Source organism: Amblyomma mixtum, chromosome 3, assembly GCF_055824585.1.
Source record: "Amblyomma mixtum isolate Tamu chromosome 3, ASM5582458v1, whole genome shotgun sequence".
NCBI lineage: Eukaryota > Metazoa > Arthropoda > Arachnida > Ixodida > Ixodidae > Amblyomma > Amblyomma mixtum.
Genome location: NC_143014.1, coordinates 2,792,879 through 2,818,260, shown reverse-complemented (window position 1 = coordinate 2,818,260; position 25,382 = coordinate 2,792,879). Strand labels below are relative to the sequence as shown.

Genomic DNA, 25,382 nt, shown 5'->3' with positions numbered 1-25,382 from the left:
AGTTTTAGTATAGCGCTTGCGTTTTTTGCGTACGCAACACGCAAGATGTTTGCGTACGCTAAATTCAAAGCGCGAACAACACTTTTAGGTGAGCGTTGCGGACCGTTCCGCAATAGGCGCTAACTAGACATACAACATCCAGGTTCAGCCCCGTTTGGGTAAGTACCTAGCGCCACCACACGTCGAAAAAAAAAATTGAGGTCGTTTTGATCCAAACCAAGCCAAACTCTCAAAGCGCGCGCTTTTTCGTTTTTGTCTGCAACCTCTGCTATTTCGGGTGATTTCCCCAGCCTTCAGGACATGCCTTCAAGCATCCTGTGCGATCATCGCCTCCTCTCTGTGCTCACTTGGGCGGAAATCGACGACCTCATGTTGCCGCATGCGGAGCGATGGTTACTGAGAGGAGATTTTTCGGTGGACTACTTGGAGTACGAAATGAGGCGCCAACGGGAGTCGGAGCTACTGCGATACCGTTCCCGCCACGGACTGCTGGACATAGACAACATCGAGAGCTCCTTATTCAAGCAGCAATTTCGGTTTGAAAAAGACGACATTACCGAACTGCTATGTGCTCTGATGGTGCCGGACACTGTTATTAGTGCCCAGAACGTCAAGGTGCCTGGCCGCGAAGCACTCTGCCTCACCCTTCGTCGGCTGGCGTACCCCAATCGATGGTGCGACCTAGAGCTCATCTTCGGGAGGCACACTTCGGTCATGTCGAGCATAACATCGAAAATGCTCAACCACATCGTCACCAACTTCGGGCACCTTTTGAATGACATTAACAACCATCAGTGGCTTTCCTCTCCCACTCTCAGGGAATTCGTTAATGTAAGTCAGTTTTAAGGCGAAAGCCTTTGATGCCTCATACTGGGAATACTGGGAATCGAACCAGGGCCTTTGGCATTAGTGAACGCATGGGTTTCATAAATAAAATAAAGGGAATAAAAAATAATAAAATAAATAATAAAATGAAAAATAAAATAGAAGAATAGATAAAAACGAAAGGAAAAGAAACAAAAAGAAAGTAAATGTTAAATGTAAGATATAAAAACAATAAGAATAAAAATGAAAAAATAAAATAAAAAACCAAACAAACAGTGCGCCAGGAAAGGCTTTCGCGTTGCAGCACTTTAGAGAGCCAAAGTTCCCCTTGAATTTTATCACTCCAAAAATTAGACATGTTGCGAAAGTGTCAATAGTTCCACGTCGCAACGGTCCATAAATGTGAGGTACTACAATATTAGGATGGCCGCTGAGGCTACCTGACCTTTTTAAAGCTTTTACCATTAGCCATTGCTAGATCTCGTCTTCTCCGTTATTACTAGGTAGTTAAACTTTTTAGGCCCTTTACACCACTGATCACGTTCCACATTTTTATTAAATCCCGCAGAAAACATTTTCCATACCTTGTGCTTGGCGCATGATGGCCTTAGCTGCCTATGTGCCATAAAACCCAACACAACACACACACACACACACACAATATTAGCAATCACATCCGCGCTGTGTCGTCCGTTTTCTTGTCTTTTGTGCTCGTCTTCGTTTGCGCTGTTTATTCAAGATGCTTAACCAATTAGCCCGCCAAAACGTATAATTAAATAGAAACCTTACACCTTAGCAGTGTGAGGTTACTATATGGTGCGGGGGCAGCAGTGCGCTGGTGTGTTCTGTGTCTGGGATGAAGCATAAAAGAACGTCTTGCTGGGCAAGTTGCTCGTCTTTCTTTGGCTGTAACCAAAGATGAAGCATAAGATCAGTCGGTATGGATCGCCGCATGCAATTTGCCTGAGCCGAGGAAAGAATTTATAACGCAATTTCTGATTTTATCATGCAGGTTCCGTTACCACAGTGTGTTGTGCTAAAATTTTAAAAGCTCACATTTATGGTTTTTTATGGTGTGAAGCTTCATGTATGCCCCACACGGTTATTGATTAATCATTTTTTGTTGCTACAGGCTGTCAAAAACAAAGGTGCACCTCTGTCAAACTGTGTTGGATTCATTGATGGCACTGCCCGTGCCATATGTCGTCCCAAAAGGAACCAGCAGGACTACTTTTCGGGACACAAAAGAATGCACTGCGTGAAATATCAATCACTGATGTGTCCGAATGGTATCGTGTGCCAACTAGATGGACCTTATCCTGGAAGACGACATGATGCAGGTAAGTCACTGGGCTAGATTACGCAATTATGGTTGTGTAATCTGCTGCAACGTGTCACAGCTTTGAAACTCATGACCTGGCGGACAAAAACATAGAATCTATCATACTGCAAGTTGCACTTAGTGACAGAGGTTAACCGTGTTCCAAAGCCAGATTGATTTCAGGAGGCCTAAAAGTATCTTTCTATGACTGGTATGCCTGAAGGAACTCTATCGGGGATCATTGAATGAAGCCACGGCTCGGTGAAAAAATGTCATTTCACGGTTCGCAGAATCACCTGAAAAGTGTCAACTTCATTTGCAATACTCTTAAATTTTAGTAATGAACTGTTGATTGGACATGCAACTGAATGTGCTTAATCAGACATTGTTGGCCAACTTTCTGCCCTTCAGATGTCTTCTTTTTATGTACTGGTTTCAGGACACAGGAGACACTTGCAGATTGTGAACTTCGTCATTTAGCTGATTTTGTGCATGAATTAGATCCAGGTTGAGTATCTCGGGCGCAGAGTAACAAAGTAAAGATATAAAATAATGGAACGTTCACCATGCATCATAGAGGCATGCATTTCATTGTGATTGTCAATTCTAAGGTTTCATAGCATGCTCGCATTACTTCACAGAACTACTGTCACAAATTTTATGCTGGCATGACTGTGTTTGCTTCATTTTCAAAAAATTCGGATGCCTGTCCACCTCCCCCCCCAAACACACACACACACACAATATACATATGCTATCAAAGCTAGAGGCATAATGGGAGAGTAGCTTTTATTTATATACCTCGTTATTCTGGCCTCGCATGTCTTGTCTAGTGTACAGAGCTAACCTTATTGCAAGGGTGCTATGTACTTTGACTACAGGAATTGCTCTAGTTTTAGGTTTCTGTGCACGTGCCTTTATGTGTGTTTTTGTGTTGCAGGAATACTGGAGGCAAGTGGTGCATACTCCAAAATTGAAAAGCCTGCCAGCGAGGAGAACTTTGTTATCTACGGAGACCCGGCGTATCCGTTGAAACCACTGTTGCTGAAGCCCTACGGAGGTGCTTTCCTGACACCTCGTCAGCAGGCGTTTAACCATGCGATGAGCCAAGTTCGGCTAGCGGTTGAATGGGGATTTGGGAAGGTCGCCGCAGAATCCGCGTTTTTAGATTTCAAAAAGAACCAGAAGCTTCTGAGACAACAGGTGGCACAGATGTACAAAGCTGGGACTATTCTCACCAACTGCCACACCTGCATGTATGGCAGTCAGGTGTCTTCATACTTTGGCCTGTGCCCTCCATTGCTGAAGACTTACTTGACCCCATCTGCTACATAAAATGCCACTCTAATCCCTTCAAGCACCAATCAAACCTGCTGGGAGAACAACAGTCCTGCCTCATTAATATGACTCCCGTTAATATGGACGACATGAATTATGGACAACTTTTCTGGGGATTAAACTTTTTTTAATGGGTTCATACCTTGTTAATATGGAAACTCGCTGTGTGGTGAATGCACAAAGAAAAATGCTCAGAGCCCATAGGGGCTTTAAAGTGAAAGGTTGCTAAGTCTGCGCTCCCTTACCATTTGCCATATTGCATAAACGGCTCTGAAGGAAAGTAGGTATTCTAATTCAGCAGCTCTTAGCCGACAGAGTCGTGAGGCCCTGGGATGTGAACAGATGTAGAAGGAACCAGTTCGTCTGGCCATGAGACGCCATGAAGCATATACACATATCCCTACACACGTGAAATGGTACATTATTTTGAGTGTAATGGCACTCAGGATAATACACTTTGGAAATCCTAAAACTGTGTCTCATCTCGGCTTCAATGATCCCCATTATGCACAGAACCATACCTTAACCATAACACGTATTTTTTTCTTTGCGATTCGTTTGCTCGGAAACCAAAGTGTTCATATTAAAGAGGCACGACTGTAACAACGTTTAGCTTGTATCCACATAACCTTGACACAGTGCTTGAAGGGACTAAGTGAATGGGTCTTTTCCTCATCTGCAGTCACACTAATGAAGGTAATGAAAGTACACGTCTTGCAGGTGAAATGAGGAGTGGTATAGAATGAAAGCAATCATTTTCCACCATTGTCTTTGTGTACTTTAATTTATTTAAAGGAGGCATGCAAAGAAAATATAGCAGAACCTGTTTGTGTAGGACATTGCACTTTCCCACAGTTGTTTTTGTGGACTACAGTTTATTTATTTTTGTAAGCAGGCGGTCCACGACGTTCATCATTGCCTGATGTTGGGCTGCAGAGCGATGACGTTCTTCTGCAAGCTGCTGTAGCAGTTCCTCTTGCATCCTAAGCTGTGCTGCATGCTTCTCTGCTTTGCGGCTTGCTTCCGCCTCCTTCAAACGCACCTCGGTGAGGGTTCGCTCCCTTTCCCACGCAAGCCGGCTCTCCTCAAGAGCCAAGCGCCGTGATTCGATCAGATTATCTTTTTCTTTCATCAGCATATCATGCCTCATCCTCTTCTCTAGAAACTCATAATCTATATTGTCTTGCTTCCTTTACCCTGCAGAGGACAATTCACAAAACCTGTTAAGCATGCAACTAATGCAAATTGCATCACAGGAACTTCATACACATGAGCTAAAATTTAAATAGAAACACAGGTGAAACCACTGTTATTAACATAGCTGGCGCACGAGCAACCCTTCGCATGTGAGGCCAATGTGAAATGGAATGCCTCACCAGTCGGCATCACTCTCACGGAAAGGTCTGAAGAATGCGGATCAAAGGCAACAAAGAATACAGCTCCCTTGCTGACATCCCTCTTACTTGAAAAGTAATGATGTAAATGCTTTTTGGGTCAAAGTGGTGAAGCCTGTATGCCTCAATGTTTTTCACTGTCACGTTCCAGGTGTACTGGTGTTATCACTCCTGAGAAAAGAATCATTCATTTTGTTACCCTTCAGTGTCATGTATGTGATTAAACCGATGCTATGCTTTCACTTCCCCTTGATTTGTGTTCAATTTTTGCTTCCAGGGATTTTAGAAAGGTTAATTGAGCCAAACTAACACCAAAGTCCTACAAATTTCCGTGTTTCTTTGTTTGTGTTTGTCTCTCAATGTTTGTCTCTCGGAAATCCAAACAATGTTCTTGTTGTCGAGCAAGATTTAGGGTTCATGTGTACACGTTTGTGACCAGAATAACAACGCTGATATTGGAGATAATAAAAAAAAGCTCTCGAGTGGCGAACCTCTATATAATGTGCCATATAATCCTCGCATTGCTTACAGTCAACAGTGTATTGCTATGCACTTGAGAAGAATGCACTTGTCTCATTCTCAATTGGCATCAAGCCTTCGTATAATCTCTAGCTGCATGACTTCCTGCTCAAGTTGGTTCTGTTTTGCAATAACTATTTCAGAGTGCATATTTCAATCAGTATTAAGGCCTGCTAATTTTGTCTCAGTCATAGTGACAGCAGTCCATCCATATTCAGCTAGTGAAGAATTGATTCTGGTAGATCATGAGATGCTACATTTTTAGTGGCACTTTCACTTCACACAGCAGAAGAATGCAGGCAGCGAAAGATAACTTAGTAATTCATGCTACACCTCATAGCCCACTGCACAGAAACCCTAGCTTGTCTGTATCACTGCAGTTCTGTGAACAAGTACCTACAATGAGCCCTCTGATCTAATTTATATAAATAAAACTTAGTCTAAGTTTAATTCTGGTATAGTAAAAACAAGTGGTGCAGACCACCTCAAGTAATCAATGACAACCAAGACCTTGCTGATTTAAAAATCTATTCTTCTTGTGAAGTTTATTGTGAAGTGGTTATTTTGTTATAAGTTGCAATAATGTAACCCTTTGGAGTTTTGGTTCGTGGAAATATTTATAGGTGCAACCAGCTTGTACTAATAATTTCTGTGCAACTGATGCACCACAACGCCTCGCGTTGAAAAGGTGCATCATCTTTTTGCAGGGCTGTTTATTTCTATAAGAACACGTCTTGCAAAAGCATTAAATGTGCAGACCCCGCTTACCTCGCTGCAGCTCACTTCGGGCAGCTGGCCGTGAGGAAGTACTGGCTTCACACGAAGACTGGCTCTCAGAAGCTGCTGCAGCAGGCTCCCGATCACTGCTCCCGTCAGCGTCCGGTAGGCTGGCGCGGGGGGAAAACTGCTCCAAGGGCCCCTCTAGCTGCTGCAGATTCATATTGCCATCTTCGTCGATTACGAAGAGCTGAACCCGTGATGCGCCCGAGTCATCTTGGCTGCCTGAAGTGGAGCACAAAAATCCAAACACATTAATCAGCGATGTCATGTAAATTTAATGACTAGATCTGCAGGTGGCCGCATACTTACTCGATTGCAACAGGCTGTCATCAGTGACGTCCAATACGACGCCATCCGCAGCAAAATCCCGAGCCCGTGCTCCAGAGATGCGCTTTGCTGGCACTGGGGGTTCAGGCCTTGCTCGCCGAGGCGCTCTAATTTTATGCCCGCCCTCCCTCACTATATCTATTATCTCTTGCAACAACTGTTCCCTTTCGCTGTACTGCTCTTCAGTTCCAGACCTGCGTGTCAACGACGGGAACAGCTTGAAACTTTGGCACTCTACACGTTTCGACTATCTTTTCATGCAATCAAAACAACTTACTTGCGCAGGTTCACACGATCGTTGGCCGCGTACTGGCTCAGCAGCAGCTCGGCACGTTCGCGTACAGCGCGAGCTGTGAACGCCTTCGCCGAATACTCGCCAAGAGTTCTTGCGATTTCGGCCCACTTGAGCGGGTTTGCGAATGGGTTGCATTCGCGAACCTCGCGCAAGAGCTCTATGTCATCCGCCACCGAAAAGCGCGCGCGGCTAGCGGCCATGGTTGTCACGTGTACGAAAACGAAACTAAAACTTCTGAGAAGTACTAAAAATGGCCGTTGCCATGACGACAGTGTACACAACCTGTCGTTAGGCTTACGGGCTTGAAAACGGACTGCTATCTCAAAAGTACCGGCAAGTTATCGCACATAGCATTGCGTCCCAGTGAAACGACAGAAAGCGGAAGCGAATACCACCATTTATTGCCAGTTGAGCGCCGAATAACTCAATGACGAGGTATTTTAGAACCGAAGCGGGCAAACAGGGCGCCGCCATGTTGACTCCGCAAGCCCCGCAAAGACGCTACGCTATTTCCAGAAAATTGCGTGCGTACGCTAAACGCTAAGCTTCTTTTAGCGTTCTGCGCATGCGCATTCTACATGCGCTATTTTATTGCGTACGCAAAGGTTTTGCGTACGCTATACTAAAACTGTCTATTACCACCTTTAGCGTGCGCCCGAAAAAAGGGCGGGAAGCTTTTGACAGCAGCCCAGTTGAGCTAACCGTTTGTGCGATGAGTTTTGTACGCGGTCCTATTTTTTGTGACCCCGCTGCTAGGAAATTGTGTCGAATACTGACTTAATGGTTCATTTTACAGTTGTGTTGCTGTGAATCCATACGAGCCGCTTTCCGAAACAGGTGCACTAATTGCGGCGAGATAAGCGATTACGCTTTGGTGTCTGGAGCGCGTAAACATGTTCTTCTTTTGAATTTATTTTCATTTCAGAAAACAGCACTTGAAAAACCAAAATGCAGTTTACTCGTATGTACGGGCCTTCCCGATTCCTGCTTCGAGTCCGGCGTTCGCTTGCTGCCGCAGAGGCTGAACAAATGAGACGATAAAACGCGGAAGCAGCAAATTTAAGGCTTGAAGGCGCCACAGGGTGAGCTCTCCACCTTCTGTGAATTTTAGAACGAGTGTTGTGCCACCTGCACTGAGCATCGGCTTTACATGGGGAAGGTGCTTGGACCCAGGTAGCCAACTAGCACGGAGCGCATGAGGCAACTGGAAAAGCAAGCGTTCTTTTAAGGCCTCTAAGCTTAAAGCCTTTATACAGGTGATGCTGCAGAGGCGCCTGAAGGAGGTGAACATTGTGGACAAGGTGCTTGATGTCCTTTGCTATTTTGGAAGCTTGTGAGGTGCATAGAGCTCGCAAGGCACTGTTGCAGTGTGTGACAGGTCATTGTGGTAATAATTACGTGGCTATTTGCCTTGCATCGGTTGGGCGGTAGTTTTTCGCCCTAGCCATCACATGGAAAGAAGAAACAAAAAGAAAACTTGGAAACATTCACTCTTAAGATGGCTTTCACCTGCAGACCCCAAGTGAACAAAGCCTGCCTGTATAGTGAACAAAGCAACTAGGCTGTCACGGATCAAGCAAATTGTAATTTTGAAAGTGGGCTTCCTGCTGTGAAACTGGGAATGTTTGTGCTCCTAGAGACAAGCAGTGGCGAGAAGCCATAGACGAGTGTAGGTAGGGCAGGTAGCTGAACGAGGGAGTAGTTCCCGTATTTGAAGAACACATGGAAAGACAAGGACGAGGCGTTGTTTGTGTTGTTCCTTCTATGTTTGTCTCTTTTTTTCCCACAAGTTAAAAGTAGATATTTGTTGTAGTTTCACTTTTTGAGGCAGCCAAAAGATGGAGCACAGGGATGACTCGCACAGCATTAGTGTTTTCGTTTCGTTCCTAGTATTTTGTGTACTTGCACCTCTTGACCTCAAATGCGGCATTGTCATGATCTTACATGGTGCTATGCTGATAAAAGATGTGTGCGGCATACCTATGGGTGTGTGGCATTCAGGTTCAAGCACCAACGTAGGGCTTCCAGTGCAGTAGGAATTATGAGAGGAAAAAAAGCCTCAAATATGTGGATGGGCAGTTTAGCTCTTCAGTTTGCTTTTTGTGAAACATTCTGTGGCAGGAGGTTACATGTCAGCCCACCCCTTATGTAATGCTGCCTTTGGGCCGTTGAGGTACAGCTAAACTGATAAACAACAAAAAGTAGGTCCTGTTCAAACAGTATAATTTGCAGCTTTGGTGGAGGATTTTCTGTGGCCCCTTCAGGGAGGGTTTACCCAGAAATTGTAGTTATTGCTCAATGCCTCTTGGTCCGAAGAACCAAACAGTTCATCAATTGCCCTCATGTCTCATGATGAGGGAATCTGAGACGTCGAAATGATAATTTACCATAGCTCTGAACAGTAATGGCTGGGTGTATCGCCGGAGAGAACAGAGTTCATCTACTGGACTGAGTGGTAAGAATTTCAGGTTGGTTAAAGCACAGATGGCTTAACATCATATCACAAGATCTTGCATTGTTGCGGTGTGTGTGGCTGGTGAGCCGTCAACTTGGGTGTGACAAAAGTTTTAAGCTCAGCCAGAAACGCCTGTGCTGTTTGACCTCTCTGCAAGAGCTTTGAGCGAGGCCACTGCACTGTGTCCGTGTTGTACATTTGGCTTCCGTGGTGCTCCAGCTTCCTCCTTCCCCCACCTTTGCTAGGAATGTCGCCATGGGAGTGAGAGAAAGTGGTGTGATGTAATTAGAGCAGTGGCATGGCCATAAGATCCATCCGCACAGTACCACTTCTAGGTTGTTTGCTGGTTTGGCATCGCGGTCAGGATTGAGGTGATTTGTGAGTGGGCCACTGTGGAAAATGGCATTAGAGCAGCAGCAAACATGGCAGCAATGGTGGAGAGCAAACTTTGATGTCTGTGTTGCCATTGTTGTCAAAGTTATCTGTGAGGCCATCAAGGGCAGCACCTGTTCTGAATGCATTGCATAGCAGTAGATCAGAACTTCACTTTTATACTGCAGGAGGTGTATCAGTCAGTTCAGATTTCACGTTGAGACGCATCAAATTCGGCAACCTTACTACTCATAAGTACACTGAAACCTCGTTAAGGCGTACCTCGTAGCACTGCAGAAAAACTATGTGCAAGGCGGCAATATGCCCAAACTGAAAGCGGCCTGAATATATCCACTTACCCGGTAAAAAATGATTCCTGATCAATTTTTAAAAATGTGCGCACGAAACTTTTTAACTGCATAGCTACCGTTCAGCCTTGAACGCGGCTTGGGCAGGGTATGTAATCCGAAGGCAAAATAACCGCTGGTCCTTAAGGGTCCTTAACGAAGGCAAGCATAGCAGGGGGCGGCAGAAAGGTACGTGGGCGGATGAGATTAAGCAGTTTGCCAGGATACGGCGGCCACAGCTGGCAAAGGATAGGGTTAATTGGAGAGACATGGGAGAGGCCCTGCAGTGGTTGTAGTCAGGCTGATGATAATGATGACATTGCCATCCTGCTGCAAAACATCTGCAAAGAGTCCTTCACCCTGATGTGAGGCACACTGCAGCTTATTTCATTTGGGAAGCTCGTTATCCATGAAAACGTTGGTAATATGAGAACGCAATGAGATGGGGCTGGACCACAGCTGCACAGTGGCGCAGATCAGCCGGCAACGCACCAATGGCAGGTGCGGCGCATGGAGGAAAACTGAAATCTGCTGCAGAAAGGCCAAGTCATGTGACAGCGATAAGCAGTAGTTATAGCTGGTGTCCTGTGTGTGTGTATCTTGGTGTTGTGTCTGTTTCTTACCGCTAAGAATATGATTCCTTCAATCAGTAGTTATAGCAATGGGCACATCTGCATGGCTAGGGTCATGGCTGCTCGTACACCAGCACCTGCAAAAACAGGTTAGTGACGGGCCTCGGGTGTGGCGGGGACAGGCTGGCACCCCCCTTTCCTTCGCGATGGGAGGGAAGAGTGCTCTCTTTCCAGACCCAACAAGCAGCCGCAAGTAGGCTTGGCATGTCAGCAACATGTCTCATTATGTCAGTGTGGTGTATGCATTAAGAGCACTCGTGAACTTTCCTTTTAAATAATATGCATTTTAAAAAAACGGTGCACTGTTAGTCTTTTGTGCAGCCAGTAGTTTTTTAAACCTTGGCACATCCATATCTTTACCTTCTCTCAGTATTGGTCACCTGCTACGAAACTGGAAAACTGCTCCTAATGGAATTTTGGCTTGCGACAAAGACTGCTCCAAAATGCTCGTGGCCATTGCCTCCTCTGCACATGCTGTGTGGTGTGTAATATTCATTTTTCCCATGGGCATTGTCACATATGGCAAGCTGGGTGGTGTATCATCGTTTGCGTAAGAACTTAATTAAGGGCACTGAGAAATTTCCTAGGCAGCTGCTTGGCCATCCACTGATTTCAAGGTGATTGCACTCTGCTTTTCAATGAATGCTAAATCCTGACGCGATGGTGTCTGCAAATTTTTTTGCCACCTTCACCCCCCCTCCCCCCTTTTTTTTCTCCTTCTTTTATTATTTTTTTTTCTTGGATGTCGCGAGTGCTGTTTTATGCAAGAAGCTTGAATTAGGAGCTTTGAAAAATTTGATTTTTCTGCTCTGCACGCGATTGTCTCCATGTCCAGGTTTTGCGCCTTTTCCTAATCCCTGGCATTTATTGGCACTTTCACTTCATGAAAACTTCTGTGTGTGTGTGCTGGCACAAATTTTGGAAAGCTCCTTTTCTAGCGCTTGCAAGTTCTTTCCATATATTCGTTTTTCATGGGGCTGGAGCTTCATGGCACATCCAGTCCATCAACTATTCCTTGGCGTTTTCAGATACTTTGTCCCATTGCACTTGTGTAGTGTGGAGGAGCCGCCGCTGCTCTTAAAATGATGCTTTGTCTCCTTGCTTTTTTTCCACAGCCTTCTCTGCAGTGCTGAGGTGCCTTTGGGCAAAGTACCGAAAAATGATGACTAGCTTGGTTGGCATTTCCTCTTGGTCTCTGAATGCACCATGCCGTCAGAATTTGACGAAATTATGGACGTGTACACCAGGGAATCATTTCAGAAAGTTATCCAGGATTTATATTGTGAAGAAAAATAGCGTAACACGCATAATTTTTGGGTTTCTTATACGGCACATTACACCAACCAAGAACAGAATAGCAAGGTTCTGCTATATTTCTCTGAAGGGCTGTGATGGCTTTACAGGGTGTGTAGCAACCTTGAATCATCAGGGGAATGTTCTTTACCTGTAAAAATGAGTGAATTGTGAGGGATACGATCAAGAAAGTGGCCAAGTTGAAAAAAAGGACTGACTGAAATTAACGCAGTGGTCTGCCACAAGTTTCAACGGTACTGTGAGTGCCCAGCACACGGTCTGTTCACATTGGCGTGGCATATTTTTGCTTCTAACATGTATAAGGCATGGCAGCCTGTCTGTTTTGGGTGTACAGGTTCCCGCACTCGACGGTAAATTTGGGCTGGTGCATATGGATAGACCTAGCTGCATTCAAAAGTATTTTCTGTGGAATAAGCCGTAGTCATAGCAATGTGCAGAATTCATGCACTTTCAGTGTAATAATGCGAGGAGCCACGCCACCCTAGCGTGGCGTCAAAATCAATCTGGAAATCTTGCTCTCAGGCCTCGTCAATCTTGTAGGCCATCGCGGAAACAAACAAATAGAGGCTAGTTTCTCTGCGGTTCGAGCTGTGATGAGGTCATAGAAAGCTGATATTTTCTTTTGGAAATCTCTTGGTGCTTGTCCCATGGCATTGCTGCTGTCGAAAGGGATGCCAGATTGAGCACAGGGTGCCTTCATTGGAAAGGCAGGAAATTACAGTACTTTTCACTGATGGAAAAACCAACCTTTAAAAGCCTGAAATAATCTCTGGCAGTACAATGAGCAGTTTATGAATCCCCTGAAAGCATGCGGAGTGTTTTGTTTAGATAATTTTCCAGCATTTTCTCAAAGTGGTGCTCTTTGTTTCTTCTGTGAAAGCACACATGGCCACCACTCTTATGAACCATTAAAAGAGAGCAGGAACTTGTGAGCATAATTTTAAGAAACTTCCAAATCTAAGAGTCCAGATCACCGAGGCACTTTTCGTCTGGTGAGAAGGAAAACAGCTGCTGAAATTGCTGCACAGATTCCGAATTGAAATGTGCCAGCGTCTGTGGGCCCGTTATGGCTAGGGATTCCAGTGTGGTGAAACTCATACACAAGGGTTAAGTGGGCCATGTCCCGTCAATAATGATGCATCTGGGACAGCATTTCACGGTTGGAACTGTCTCTAGGTGTCCCGAGGCAGCGTGGAAGACGCAGTCTTGTTAAAGCTCTCACTCACGTTGTAGCTTAAGCTGCTGTTTATTGATTTTTTGTGTAATCTTTTGTTTCTCAGCAGTGTGCCACATCACGTCATACTCCTTTTCAGTGCGAACTGTGGCAAGAGCATCTCCACTTGCCAGCTTGCAAATTCAAGCTGTCAGGTTTTTCCCTGCACACAGTTATGCTTTAGGCAAATTTTACCATTCTACATGATTTCCCCTCATTCATTGAGATGCTCAATAAGCATTAGGATGTGATAAATTTTGAGGAGTAAAATATTAGTGTGCATTCTACATGATTTCCCCTCATTAATTGAGATGCTCAATAAGCATTAGGATGTGATAAATTATGAGGAGTAAAATATTGGTGTGGAATATTCTGTTTCATTGCTGCATTTTGAGGAAACATGTTTGTATTGTAACTTTAACTATCTGTATTGATATCTGAACTACTCTAGAATATTCAGTTGTATTTGCTCTCAATTTTATTACTATTATCTGCTTCAAAATGAAAAATTTGATGTTGACACGCACTTGGCAGAGAACACCTGTCACCCACACTTCACGTACTTTTAAGCGTGAAGCTCCCAGACACCCTTAGAGCGTGTGGGGGTAGCGGTCTCGGACTCGAAGGAGATGCCCTCGACTCAGCGTGGCAAGCTCAGCGGAGACCAGCTACCAAGTGACAAGAGGTTTTTGGGCGTTCGGTGCCCAGCTTTCGCTGGTCGCAAGCCAGAGAATGGGTCGGAGCCAAAGGTTCACAAACAAAACAAAGTTTATACAGCAAAGAGGCGATGCAGATGATTTCACAATCACTAGTGCAAGCACATACAAAGTGATTAACCATGCAACTCGGGCAAAGTTAAACTCGAGAGAAAATACAATTCAAAGGCAATATTGCACCTAAAGTGCACTAACACAAGAGAGAGAGGTAAACAAACAAAACACAATTTGTTCACCGGGCACTGCTGCAGTCCGACGACCAGAGTTCCTCGACGATGCCGTCCCGCAGACTGGCGAACGTTGCCTCGTTGGTCCGATGCTAGCCGAGTGGTGTTTTCCCGGGAGTCGAACGGGCGCGCTTCGATGAAGCTTAAACGGCGGTCCGGACTGACTGATAGCGGTCAACGCCTTCTTTTATAGGCTCGCTCTCCCGTCTGTTTGTTGTACGCGCCAAAGTAGGCTCGCACATACACGCAGTATCTCCCGTATAGTTTCCCTTCCTTTCTCTCGCCGGCCGCGCGTCCCCATTGGTCAGAGTACGGCGGTCGCATCTCGAAATTTCGAGCGTGTTCTGGCTTGGCGCCGTCGCCGACGTCCGAGTGCAGAGGAGGGGGACGTGTCTCAGCGCACGCAAGGCTTCCCCCTCTTCCCCCGGTTAACAGTAGAAACGACTCGCACGTTCTAGAGAAATCGGCGTGGATGACTCATTCCCTCGGCGCACGCCGCGTCGGTGAGCGGTGGTGGAGGGGAGAGGGAGCACACGCACACAGGCTAGGCGCTCCGCGGGGGTTTCCTCCTCCCCCGTTTGGCTCGCGCCGGCGAGACGCGTCCGCACGGCGCTGTTTTTGCTTCTTTGTTTCCAAAATTGCGCCGAATTTTGCGACACTGCCCCTTCCTTTAAGAATATTGTGTAACAATATTCACAAAACACAAAATTCGTGCGCTCATGCATGCGCTCACAAAGTCATTGGCGAATGCCGAAATACGTACATCAATACCTTGATGCTTTCACATACATAACCCAGTGCAATAGAAAGGTTGCAGATCAAAACACGCCGCATTTCGGCGGTAGAAGTCGCGCGCACATGCATGCGCTCACAAACTCAAGGCGAATGCCAGAATACACACAACAATACAATGATGTTTCACATAAATTGCAATGGACAGATTTCACTTCAAAACACGCCGCAGTTCGGCGGTACAATTCGCGCGCACATGCATGCGCTCACAAACTACATGTGAAAATATATACATGAATACAATGATGTTTCCACATACGTAACTCTATGCAATGTTCACAATGCAGATAAAAACACACCGCGATTGGGCAGTACATTAACACAACATTGCTAACAGGAGGCACACAAGTATGAGGCATACTTTTGCCTATACTTCCACGTTCATCCTACACAGTGGGTTCGGAGCAGGACTGTTTCTCTGAAGCTTTCAGTCGCGTTTTTAAATCTCTTTCGCAAGCGACTGCGGCTTTTCTTTCTGTCGCGAGTTCGACTCATGTTCCGCCTCATTCTGAGGCTTCTCTTCCGAACGCTGTTTTGGCCCAGCTTCCTATTCGTACTGCTCTCTGTGCATCGGTTCATGCTTCGAACCCTTCCTCTTTTCCTACGGCTAGCGCGTCCGTTGCGAACAAATTTAACGCCAGTTCGCTCATGACGGCTCCAGTTCTTGTGTTCTCCTTCTCGGCGCGCGCTTTTCTGTTTGCGTTTGCACCTCCGGACTGAGTCTTTGCTGAACGCTGGGCTCGTTCATCTCAACTTCTTTCTCGCTTTGCTGTGATGTTCGTGCAGCTCGCTTGCATTCGACGCGGCTGTGTTCAGCTTCCCAGCAAACCACAAACCTCCCATAGATGTCCAGATTAAGTCTGAACGTCTATGTACCAAACCAAAATCTCTCAGACGTCTTATCTACCAACCTTTTTTCGTGGAAAAGCTGCAGACGTACCCACGACATTATATCTGCCTTAACCTAGACTCCTCGTAGATATTACTTGTCACGTCCTGGGTATGTAAGCGAGATATATAATTTAAGAATTCCATATTTTTCAATCGTTCGATATTTCGTGTTGCCTTACTGCATTTAAAGTTGGAAATCGCTGTTGACTACAAATTGGAGGCATGACCAGCGCTGCCTGTGTTTTCGTGTTTTTTCGTGCTCGCTTCACGGCAACATTATCCTACCTAGAAAGAAGAAAAATACGGGAAGTAGTAAAGACAAATCTGAATGCACACGCATCAGGTTTCTGACTCAACTGTACGCAGTTGGTTTGAAATGCCAGTCACTTTGGTCAGGATTCGCATTGTTATTTCATTACTATTCTTACATTCAATTTATACCTTGTGCTACAGCCTGCAAGCTATCTCAACCACACTGAAAAGTGAGGACACACTAAAAAACTTTTTTGTTATTTAGCAGCCAGGACTATATAATAACCATTTTTTATGATTAAGCATGTTTTATTCAACTTATCCAACTATTTAAAGTACAAGAATTGGTTCAGTTCAATTTTTGGGAGTTATTTTTTTTTTTTTTCAAAAATGTCTTAAATCTGCTAATCGCGCTAGCAATGATAACTATTGGAATGTTGAGCTGAGGAAAGCTTAGGCATTTGTGTAGCTGAATGTGTGACCTCATATTTCTTGAGAATAAACTTCTTGAGTCCCGCTTTTTATCATCATGTCAACACTGTAATCATGTCCAGTGCAGGCCAAAAATTTCTCCAGTTAACCCTGTGCCAGCGGCGGCCCCCTTATCCCAGCAAACTTCCGAACCGCATCTGCCCACCTGCCCTGATCCTCTCTGCTGTGCTTGCATTCTCTCTGAATCCAGCCCGGTACCCTAACGATAATTGGTTATCTTGCCTTCATGCAACATGCGCTGCCCATATGCCTGTTCCAGGAGGCCTGTTCTATGCCGCGGACAGGCGGCGGCGGGGAAAGTGCGGCTTGAGTGCGGTGCATTGTCTAAGCCGCCATCGCGTTGTAGTTCGTATCGTATTTTATCAATAATAGCGCAAACTGCGCATGGCGATTGCAGCTGTGAAAAAAGTAATATGCTACAATTTAAAAATAATTAACTTACTTTTCGTGCCACAGCAAGCCTGCTACTAAGTACAAAAAAGAGACGATACAAAATATGTGACAGTTTCGCACATCCGCACGAGGCTAGGTTCAGCCATGGCGGCAGTGGTAGAGCGCAGGGCGTGTGCGATTTCTATCGTGTTCAACATTGTGTTTGAAGAACCTCGACACAGAATTAATTATTCCCTTATTATTGCTGGCGAGATTGTTCAACCGTTCTTTCCTTGATGGAGCTGAAGGAAGACAGTTTGCTTGCTTTTACTACTCGGCGAAGTGGACCCGTCAGTACGAATTAGGACTACAAGTCGTTTTCACCGGCTGGGATCGTGACCTTTCTTGGTGCGTACTCAGTCTAAGTTTACTCATTGAAGTGTATTTTATGCTATTTTTGCGTTCGTAATGAAAAAATTCTAACGCATTTATCGGCACGTTATATTTTTACGCTCACTCGTTTGGCTGTGTTGCCAAACTCGCTGTGTATTGAAACAAAGGCTGGTGATGTATGCAACTGGCCTCTACTACCGAAATGTGGGCATGCGTTCGGATGGTGTGCCGAACACTCCGCTCAGCACGACTGCCTTTTAGTGCTGCAAGGGCAACCTTTGACGCTTCATAGACTTGCGTCGGTAAAAGTGGCGTAAATTACTGGGTTTGTTTGTGGTGGTGGCTGTGCCATTCTCTTGTGACCTGTAAAAGTGAACAATTATGCTTTCTTTTGCAGCAACCCTGGCTTATTGGGCTCGGCAGAAGAGTATTGATGCCACCGCAGCCGTTAACCTGACGATTATGCTCAACGAGAAGATTCAGTGAAAGCGCCGAGCGCAATAAAATACTGACGCACTAGGAAGTCATCTGCAGTGTTTTGGGCTCCCATGATGGCCATGCACTCGCTTACTCAACTGTATTTGAGCTAGCTGGAGTGCTTGGACGTCCCGACGACTCCATAGGGAAGTCTGTGGCTGGGATGCAGTAGGTCTCCGTTCCATCTGGAATTGTAACAGGTGTCAGCTGCATCTCGTATTGCAGCTGGTTCCAGTCTGGAAATGTGTCTCTTAAAACAGTAGGACTGGAACCAGTTAGAAATTTTCACCTGGATATTGATCTATGTATAGTCATATTCTCTTTATATAGACGTCTAGGCTACGTAGACTGGGCGTACTTACATGTTCACAAATATCTGATAAATGTAGAGCGTGATGTCTGCAGTACGTACCTACAACGTGAACTGGACCCCAATTTTCATGTTGTAGGTAAGTAGATTTTTCGTAAACGGTACTAATATGGATGTCTAATGGAGGTGTCTAATGTCCAGCGTAAATATCTTGCTGATGTCTATGGTACGTTTTATGGTTTACTGGGTTGGTTCTGTTCCGTCCCGTTTTCTTCCTGAATTTTCTCCAGGGCTTCTGCTTCTCGGCTTCACCTGCTTCGGTGGTTTCCGACTCATTTCTCTTTCTTTTTTCCTTCTTCCAAGCTCTTCTGGGGGTCAAGCCCGGTTCACTGTCAATTGCGTCATCCGAGCTGTTCTCTCTCGGAGAAGCCACTGGTTCAGGTCTCTTTTGTTCTTCGAGGACTGCGCTTTCATCTCCTTCGAACTCCTTTTTTCTTTTCTTGCTCTTTCGGAGCCTTTCTCGTGAGGGGCACTCTAAACATGGCTCGGGACTCCTTGAAGAATCGTTCTCCTCACTGTTCAGTACTCCTTCCTCAATTCCTTCTGTAAGGTGGTTACTTCCAATGCAGTCGTAAGCAAACCATTCCCCAGTCTGCTCCTCTCTTCCCACTGCACATTCTCCTTCATCAGTGGCAAAACTTTCCACGACTTCGTCATAGGAACCAATTTCCTCGCTTTCCTCATGGGAAAAGCCCTTCTCGCTGCCCGAGGGTTCACTCGCAACGGCTTCCGGGTCTTCACTGGGTGCGCTCTCTTCGGGTATTACCACGTCTGAGCTTTCACACTCAGTGCCATTTAACCACTCTTTCTCGTGCTCTTCACTGCCGGGCTCAGAGGTGTTGTACTGGGACTCCTCCACAGAGATCCGAACTGCTTCCTCGCCCTCAGGAGGCTGCTCTAGGGTTCCCTCTAACTGACGCGTCAGATTGGCCTTCACCTCAGTGCCTACCACCTCGGTAGTAGCTACACAATCAATTTCTAGAGGAAGCGACACTTCGTTCTGTTCTGCACTCTCCGTGCTTTCAGTTGTAGGAACAGGCTGTTCCATAACCTCACTCTCACTAGTGGAGCTAGTTACAACCTCTTCTGTGGTTGTTAGAGAATAAGTCTCGTTATTACTGCACATGTTTTCGCTAGAGGCTAACAAATGACGCTTCGCTTCCTGCACCTCCGCTTTTGCTTGCGCCGCCGTCTCTACTGTAGACCTATCGCCTGCCGACCTTTCTTCCGTATGGGGGCGACGGTGTCGTCAGTCACATCGGTGGCCCAAATTTCTGGGTCGTTCGGCGATCTCGCGCCCTTGATGTTACCCAGGATGACGTCATAGAGTAGGCGCTCCATGCACAACGCTGTCACTTCTCCGGTGAAGTACGGAGTGTTCACGTGCACTCTGGCTTCATGTAACAGCCGAGCGGAACCATCCAAGAAATACACAGGGCTCATTTCTCCAGTAAGTTCTTCATCGGTGACCAATTCCCTTTTGATGACAACTCCGGTGCTTCCTGTGCTTCTCAGGACGGAAACCGACTTTCCCCGAATTTTGCCGGGAAGAACCGGCATTCCCTCAGTTAGAGACCCTGGTCTGACGCACGTTACTGTGCATAACACTGGAGGTTTCTCCCAGTACGCCTTTTCTACGCAGTCGGCCCTAATGTCTTCCTCCTCGCCGTCGTACGAAGAGCCACAGGGTTGCGATACCTGTGGGACTGGCTTTTCGAGACTTGGGCACGCCGCTGCTTTGTGCCCCTTATCTCCACACTTGAAACAAACAAGCATTCTCTTGCTCTCTAAGTTGCTACGGCAATCCGAGGCGTAGTGGCCTATCTTGTTGCACCGGTAGCATTTCTGCGAGGGCTCTGGCACTCTACCACGCTTGCCCCTTCTTTTCCTCAGAGCTTTGAGCTGAAGCTCGCTCTTATTCCTCACTTCATCCCTCATGAGAATCTCATTCTCTAGATGAACTTCTTGTTTCAATTCAAATTTCTCTGCCTCTCTTCGGGCATTTTTCCTTTCCCTCTGCGCTTCTTGCGCTTTCTCAGTGGCTTTTCGAGCCGTTTCTTTTTCTCTCTCGGCGGCTTCTCCAGCCATTTTTCTTTGCCTCTTCTCGTTTTCTTTTCGTTCTCTCTCTCTTCCTTCTATTTCCTGGTTCACCCAATCCGCAATCTCGGATTCTTCCAGGCCCAGCTGACGACCCAATTTCACGATATCTCTTAGATCCATTTTGGAATCTCAGCTGTTCAAGCCTCGAGCATAGCTCAACTCGGGGAACCGTATCCAACCGCCTCTGCGCGGCATCTCACAATATCGCTGTGCTGCTAACACTCGCTTACGACCTATTCGTAAACTCCTTCTGACTCTTTCTCCGTTCTCTGTGCTTACAAACACCAAACGTCCTGTCGCGGACGCCAGTATATATTGTCACCCACACTTCGCGCACTTTTACGTGGGAAGCTCCCAGACACCCTTAGAGCGTGTGGGGGTAGCGGTCTCGGACTCTAAGGAGATGCCCTCGACTCAGCGTGGCAAGCTCAGCGGAGACCAGCTACCAAGTGACAAGATGTTTTTGGGCGTTCGGTGCCCAGCTTTCGCTGGTCGCAAGCCAGAGAATGGGTCGGAGGCAAAGGTTCACAAACAAAACAATGTTTATAGAGCAAAGAGACGATACAGAGTATTTCACAATCACTAGTACAAGCACATACAGATTAACAAACAATGCAACTCGGGCAAAGTTAAACTCGAGAGAAAATACAATTCAAAGGCAATATTGCACCTAAAGTGCACTAACACAAGAGAGAGAGGTAAACAAACAAAACACAATTTGTTCACCGCGCACTGCGGCAGTCCGACGACCAGAGTTCCTCTACGATGCCGTCCCGCAGACTGGCGAACGTTGCCTCGTTGGTCCGATGCTAGCCGAGTGGTGTTTTCCCGGGAGTCGAACGGGCGCGCTTCGATGAAGCTTAAACGGCGGTCCGGACTGACTGATAGCGGTCAACGCCTTCTTTTATAGGCTCGCTCTCCCGTCTGTTTGTTGTACGCGCCAAAGTAGGCTCGCACATACACGCAGTATCTCCCGTATAGTTTCCCTTCCTTTCTCTTGCCGGCCGCGCATCCCCATTGGTCAGAGTACGGCGGTCGCATCTCGAAATTTCGAGCGTGTTCTGGCGTGGCGCCGTCGCCGATGTCCGAGTGCAGAGGAGGGGGACGTGTCTTAGCGCACGCAAGGCTTCCCCCTCTTCCCCCGGTTAACAGTAGAAACGACTCGCACGTTCTAGAGAAATCGGCGTGGATGACTCATTCCCTCGGCGCACGCCGTGTCGGTTGAGCGTTGGTGGAGGGGAGAGGGAGCACACGCACACAGGCTAGGCGCTCCGCGGGGGTTTCCTCCTCCCCCGTTTGGCTCGCGCCGGCGAGACGCGTCCGCACGGCGCTGTTTTTGCTTCTTTGTTTCCAAAATTGCGCCGAATTTTGTGACAACATCAAATGCTGGGAAGAATAAAGAAAAGGGTAGCCACCTGTTATAAAGAGATGGGCTTCGTAAAAGGAGCTTTCTCGAACAGGGGAAGCAAATCTCTTTTCAATGCAGCTTTTGCGGCTTCATTAAGTTCATTAATGTAAATTGATCATGTATACTGTCCATTATTATCACCACTGTTTCTTGCTTCGGCCGTCGGGAATTCAAAATGAGTAGCTTGCTCTACACCCAGTTTTAATTTTCTTTGTTGAATGCTTCAGCTCGCCTATATAGCAGATTTAACTCAGGAATGCATTTAACGGCTACATTTTAGTCTTTTTGTCCGCAGATTTTTGTTATTCCGTCCACACCGCAAGGAAACTCGACTATGTAAACCACGCGGAAAGGTATTTGTTTGAGTGGGATTAGATTCTTATTTTATGTGCAATGTGGATAGCAGCAATGCACTGCACTGGGAGCATTTCATCCAATGCAAGCAGATGCTGCTTTCAGTTGGCATCTAGATCACCAGGGCTTATCCAAGCTGCAACGGGAACAGCAGCATTGCTGAGAACTAGCTCTAATTTCATACGCAGCAAAGCACAAGGAAAGCAAATATTTATTTTAAAAATGCATTGTACAAAACAAATTTTATCTGCTTATGAATGCACAATATACTCGCGAGATCACCAAAAAGACTCCCAGGAATTGTTGCACCCTTTTATCCTATTGGAATGGGCGGAGTGATTCCAAAGCTAAATACAACGCTGAAATCATGTATTCCGACTGAGATCGTCCCAAGTGAGCTGCTTGGTTTCAGAACTCGTCGTTGCCCCTCACCCACTTGACTTTGCTAAGCCTATCGTAGTACCGGTCGACAATTCGAAAAGCCCTGCTATGTACGAGAGCATGTGTACGAGAGCAGACGACGCAGCAGTCCCTTTGTCTACTTTTGGAGCCCGCGTGACCAGGGTTGCTGCTCTTGGGAGGACGTCATAACACACCCCGGCGCTCACAAAGCGAAACCGCTCGGTATAAGTAACACGGTAATAAATTATTTATAGTGCATATATGAATCGTGCAGCATGTGTCGTGTATATGTGCCCTGGGCAATGCAATATTTGAAACAGACTCCAACCAAAAATTTGGTGTGTCCCCCCATTTTAATGTTTTGGGTTTAGCGTATGGAGCTTTTGACCTCCTGTGTGCCAGCGTCGGAAGCCGCGAAAGGAAATGCGGCAGTGTTGTGGGCTGGCCAAGCTTAACTGCCAAGACTTGAAACCTGATAATTTCATTCTCTTAATTAGTGCTGGTCCGACCCATTGAAACCCTTTCGTTGTTTGTCTTGGCTATTTTCATTCTCTCTTGAGCTCTGTGCACACTTCTTTTTGTGTGTGGTTCTTCCAGCACATCTTCAACAATGTTTCTTTTATCCTTTTTTTAAGATCTTTCAAATGTCCATGCACAAGCCACTACAGGAGTGCGTAGGCTGCTGCGATAGTCTGTTGGGAGATGTTTATCAGTACCTTTTGATGGGCTAGTTGGTGTGACATTGTGGTCAGGAAAGTAGAAACAGTGCTAAATTCTACACAAACCACACAGAAAGACTGCAGCGCCCATCCTGTCAGTCTTTCTGTGTGGTTTGTGTAGAATTTAGCGCTGTTTTTACTTTCCTGAACACAATTGGGAGATGTCCTTATCTTTTTCTCTCTTGCATGCATTCCATTTTTTTGTGTATACATTTGTTTGTGGGTTTCTCTTAGTGGTTTATTAGTTGCATTTTACTTTTCTGAGCTTGCCCACTTTTGTTTTCTCTTTTCGTGGCATCCAACCCTGCATATAGCTGACACTAGGGGAGGGACTGCAGCAACCGACCTTGCGGGGCGTGGCATTCTCTGGTCCAAGGCACCTATTCATCGTTCCAGGCTACTGGCTCAAGAACATGCTCACAAGTCTGCACCCTGGCCTACAAGCAGAATGACAATATACCCATTGCTGCCAGAACTGCTGTGCCAAATAAAATAGTCCTACCAACATGCCTTGTCGGTGATTAATGAAGCATATGAATAAATTACTAACAACTTCGTTGGCCCTATAGAAAAATCATGTTACAAAACAGTCGGTTGAGACCATACAGCCTCCACATTGTTTCCTCTGCAGAGCCGCATATTGCCTTTCTGTGTATGCCCCTGCAGCAGAAAATGCTGCACAAAGTTAATGAGGAAAAGAAATTTCACTGACAAGCTGCTCTGAGACTACTGCTAAAAGGGTACTGAAGCCCAGTGAAAATGTAGATCAGGTAATGAATATTTGTGGGCGCTGCACGTGTACTTTCGATGCATAGGAGGGACCAATTTCAACTTTTTTTACAGGTAGGTAGCACCTTTTCTGATTGTACCATCCCTTGATGTGGGATACTTCCACCTCATTCAGCACTGACAGTGCTAGGAAAGCTCTTGCTGAATATTGTAATCTAGGTGATTTTAATTGAATGGTCTTTGTAGGTATTTCAAAAAGGCTAGGCAACCGTCCTAGCACTACTGGGATTCCAACCCACTGCAAATGAGGCAGATTCTGTAGCGCTTGGCTCTCGCTGGCAGTTAGTGAAATTGGTATCTCCCTAAACTGCACTCTGAAAGAGCATAAAGAAAACTCTTCCACGGTAATTCATGCCATGCAACATGACATGGAAAACATCACGTGGCTAGTTCATCCATTGTTTTCAGGTTCAAGACATCTGCCAATTTTTATACGGTAGCTTCAGTCTGTTGCAAACTACATTTCTCTTGAAGGCACTTTTTGAGCAAGAATTGGGTTTCACCCAGTTTTCATGATGATGCTTTGGGTGCACAAACTGGGTAATATGTTGGTCTTTACCTGTTAACAAAGGGCCCTAAATCATTAAAATGATATTTGGTACATTGGATTTTCAGTCTTCTCTTACAGTTTCTGACCTATCTTTCCTCAAACAGAACAGTGGTTGACTGAATTCGCATCACTTGTTAATGTCAGATTTAATATTTTTTTTTTGCTCTAACCTTTCTCAGCTGCTAAGGGCCATTATTGCCCGAAGACGTATGTAGGGTGTGTACTGTACACACACACGGAAATCGCTTCATTCAAATCTGCGGTATTTACAAAAAGGTACGTCGGTCCCGTCAAAATCTCGTATTTCAGTGCGACAAAACTGCCGGAAGTGCACGCTTATTCAACGGCCGTACAGCTTACCTGTCCTGACCGATGATGAAGCATGGCAATGCAGCGTGCTGCACGCGGCCATCGTGCTTTCGACAGCCCCCGGACCGATAGTCTATGAAAGGTCATTACATGCGCCATTACACTATGCGCGCGTTGCTTGGTGTGGGTTGTGGTCTTTGCGGCTGCTTCACTGCAGTTCTTTTTTTTTTCCCTGTGCTCCTGTCACGACGTGGGGCCAGTTTATTTTAGAGCATGCTAGGCCGATCGAGTGGCATCTATGAGTCGCCGCTAATGCTGCCAGTGCTGATGAGCGGTCGCATAAGAATGACAAGACCAGTGAATCAATTAAACCCTCTGGTCGGGCTCCCTTTATTGCGAACTCTGCGTCAAGAACTATTTTCGGTCCCCTTACCCTTAATTTCAAATCGGCATGATTTGAACAAATTTTCAGTCCCTTAACAGTTTGAAGCATTAGACGTCGAGATATGCCCGACCAATGGCGCTTGGCGTTGCAACGATATATATCCTTTTCATGGCGCGCGCACAATTTGGCTCTAACGTGATGTTCCTTGCCTTCATCTTCAAAAGTCTTGGCGCAAATCTCAAAAGTTCACTC

General features: G+C 46.0%; 2 protein-coding genes and 1 long non-coding RNA gene across 3 annotated transcripts; 2 read left to right on the top strand and 1 right to left on the bottom strand.

The window, feature by feature from the left end:
- Positions 1–281: 281 nt before the first annotated feature.
- On the top strand, positions 282–3,481 carry LOC149349115 (uncharacterized). The gene is made up of 3 exons (XM_089575406.1): positions 282–831; positions 1,958–2,165; positions 3,087–3,481. The coding sequence occupies exons 1-3, from the start codon at positions 301–303 to the stop codon at positions 3,479–3,481; spliced, it is 1,134 nt and encodes a 377-aa protein (XP_089431532.1). The 5' UTR covers positions 282–300.
- Positions 3,482–4,284: 803 nt separating this feature from the next.
- On the bottom strand, positions 4,285–20,073 carry LOC149349113 (uncharacterized). The gene is made up of 4 exons (XM_089575405.1): positions 19,335–20,073; positions 18,631–19,077; positions 6,166–6,399; positions 4,285–4,657 (listed from the first exon to the last, which is right to left on the bottom strand). The coding sequence occupies exons 1-4, from the start codon at positions 20,050–20,052 to the stop codon at positions 4,353–4,355; spliced, it is 1,704 nt and encodes a 567-aa protein (XP_089431531.1). The 5' UTR covers positions 20,053–20,073; the 3' UTR covers positions 4,285–4,352.
- LOC149349114 (uncharacterized) lies at positions 15,702–17,794 on the top strand. The gene is made up of 2 exons (XR_016289958.1): positions 15,702–17,282; positions 17,665–17,794. It is a non-coding gene; the product is annotated as an uncharacterized LOC149349114 (long non-coding RNA).
- Positions 20,074–25,382: the final 5,309 nt, after the last annotated feature.

Coding starts and splice junctions, on each gene's coding strand:
- LOC149349115 (XM_089575406.1), top strand. CDS start 301: ATGCCTTCAAGCATCCTGTGCGATCATCGCCTCCTCTCTGTGCTCACT. Junction 832..1,957: donor CTCTCAGGGAATTCGTTAAT/GTAAGTCAGTTT, acceptor TTGTTGCTACAG/GCTGTCAAAAACAAAGGTGC. Junction 2,166..3,086: donor TGGAAGACGACATGATGCAG/GTAAGTCACTGG, acceptor TTTGTGTTGCAG/GAATACTGGAGGCAAGTGGT.
- LOC149349113 (XM_089575405.1), bottom strand. CDS start 20,052: ATGAGGGATGAAGTGAGGAATAAGAGCGAGCTTCAGCTCAAAGCTCTG. Junction 19,078..19,334: donor CGCCCCCATACGGAAGAAAG/GTCGGCAGGCGA, acceptor TTGATTGTGTAG/CTACTACCGAGGTGGTAGGC. Junction 6,400..18,630: donor TGAGGAAGGAGTACTGAACA/GTGAGGAGAACG, acceptor GCTCCACTTCAG/GCAGCCAAGATGACTCGGGC.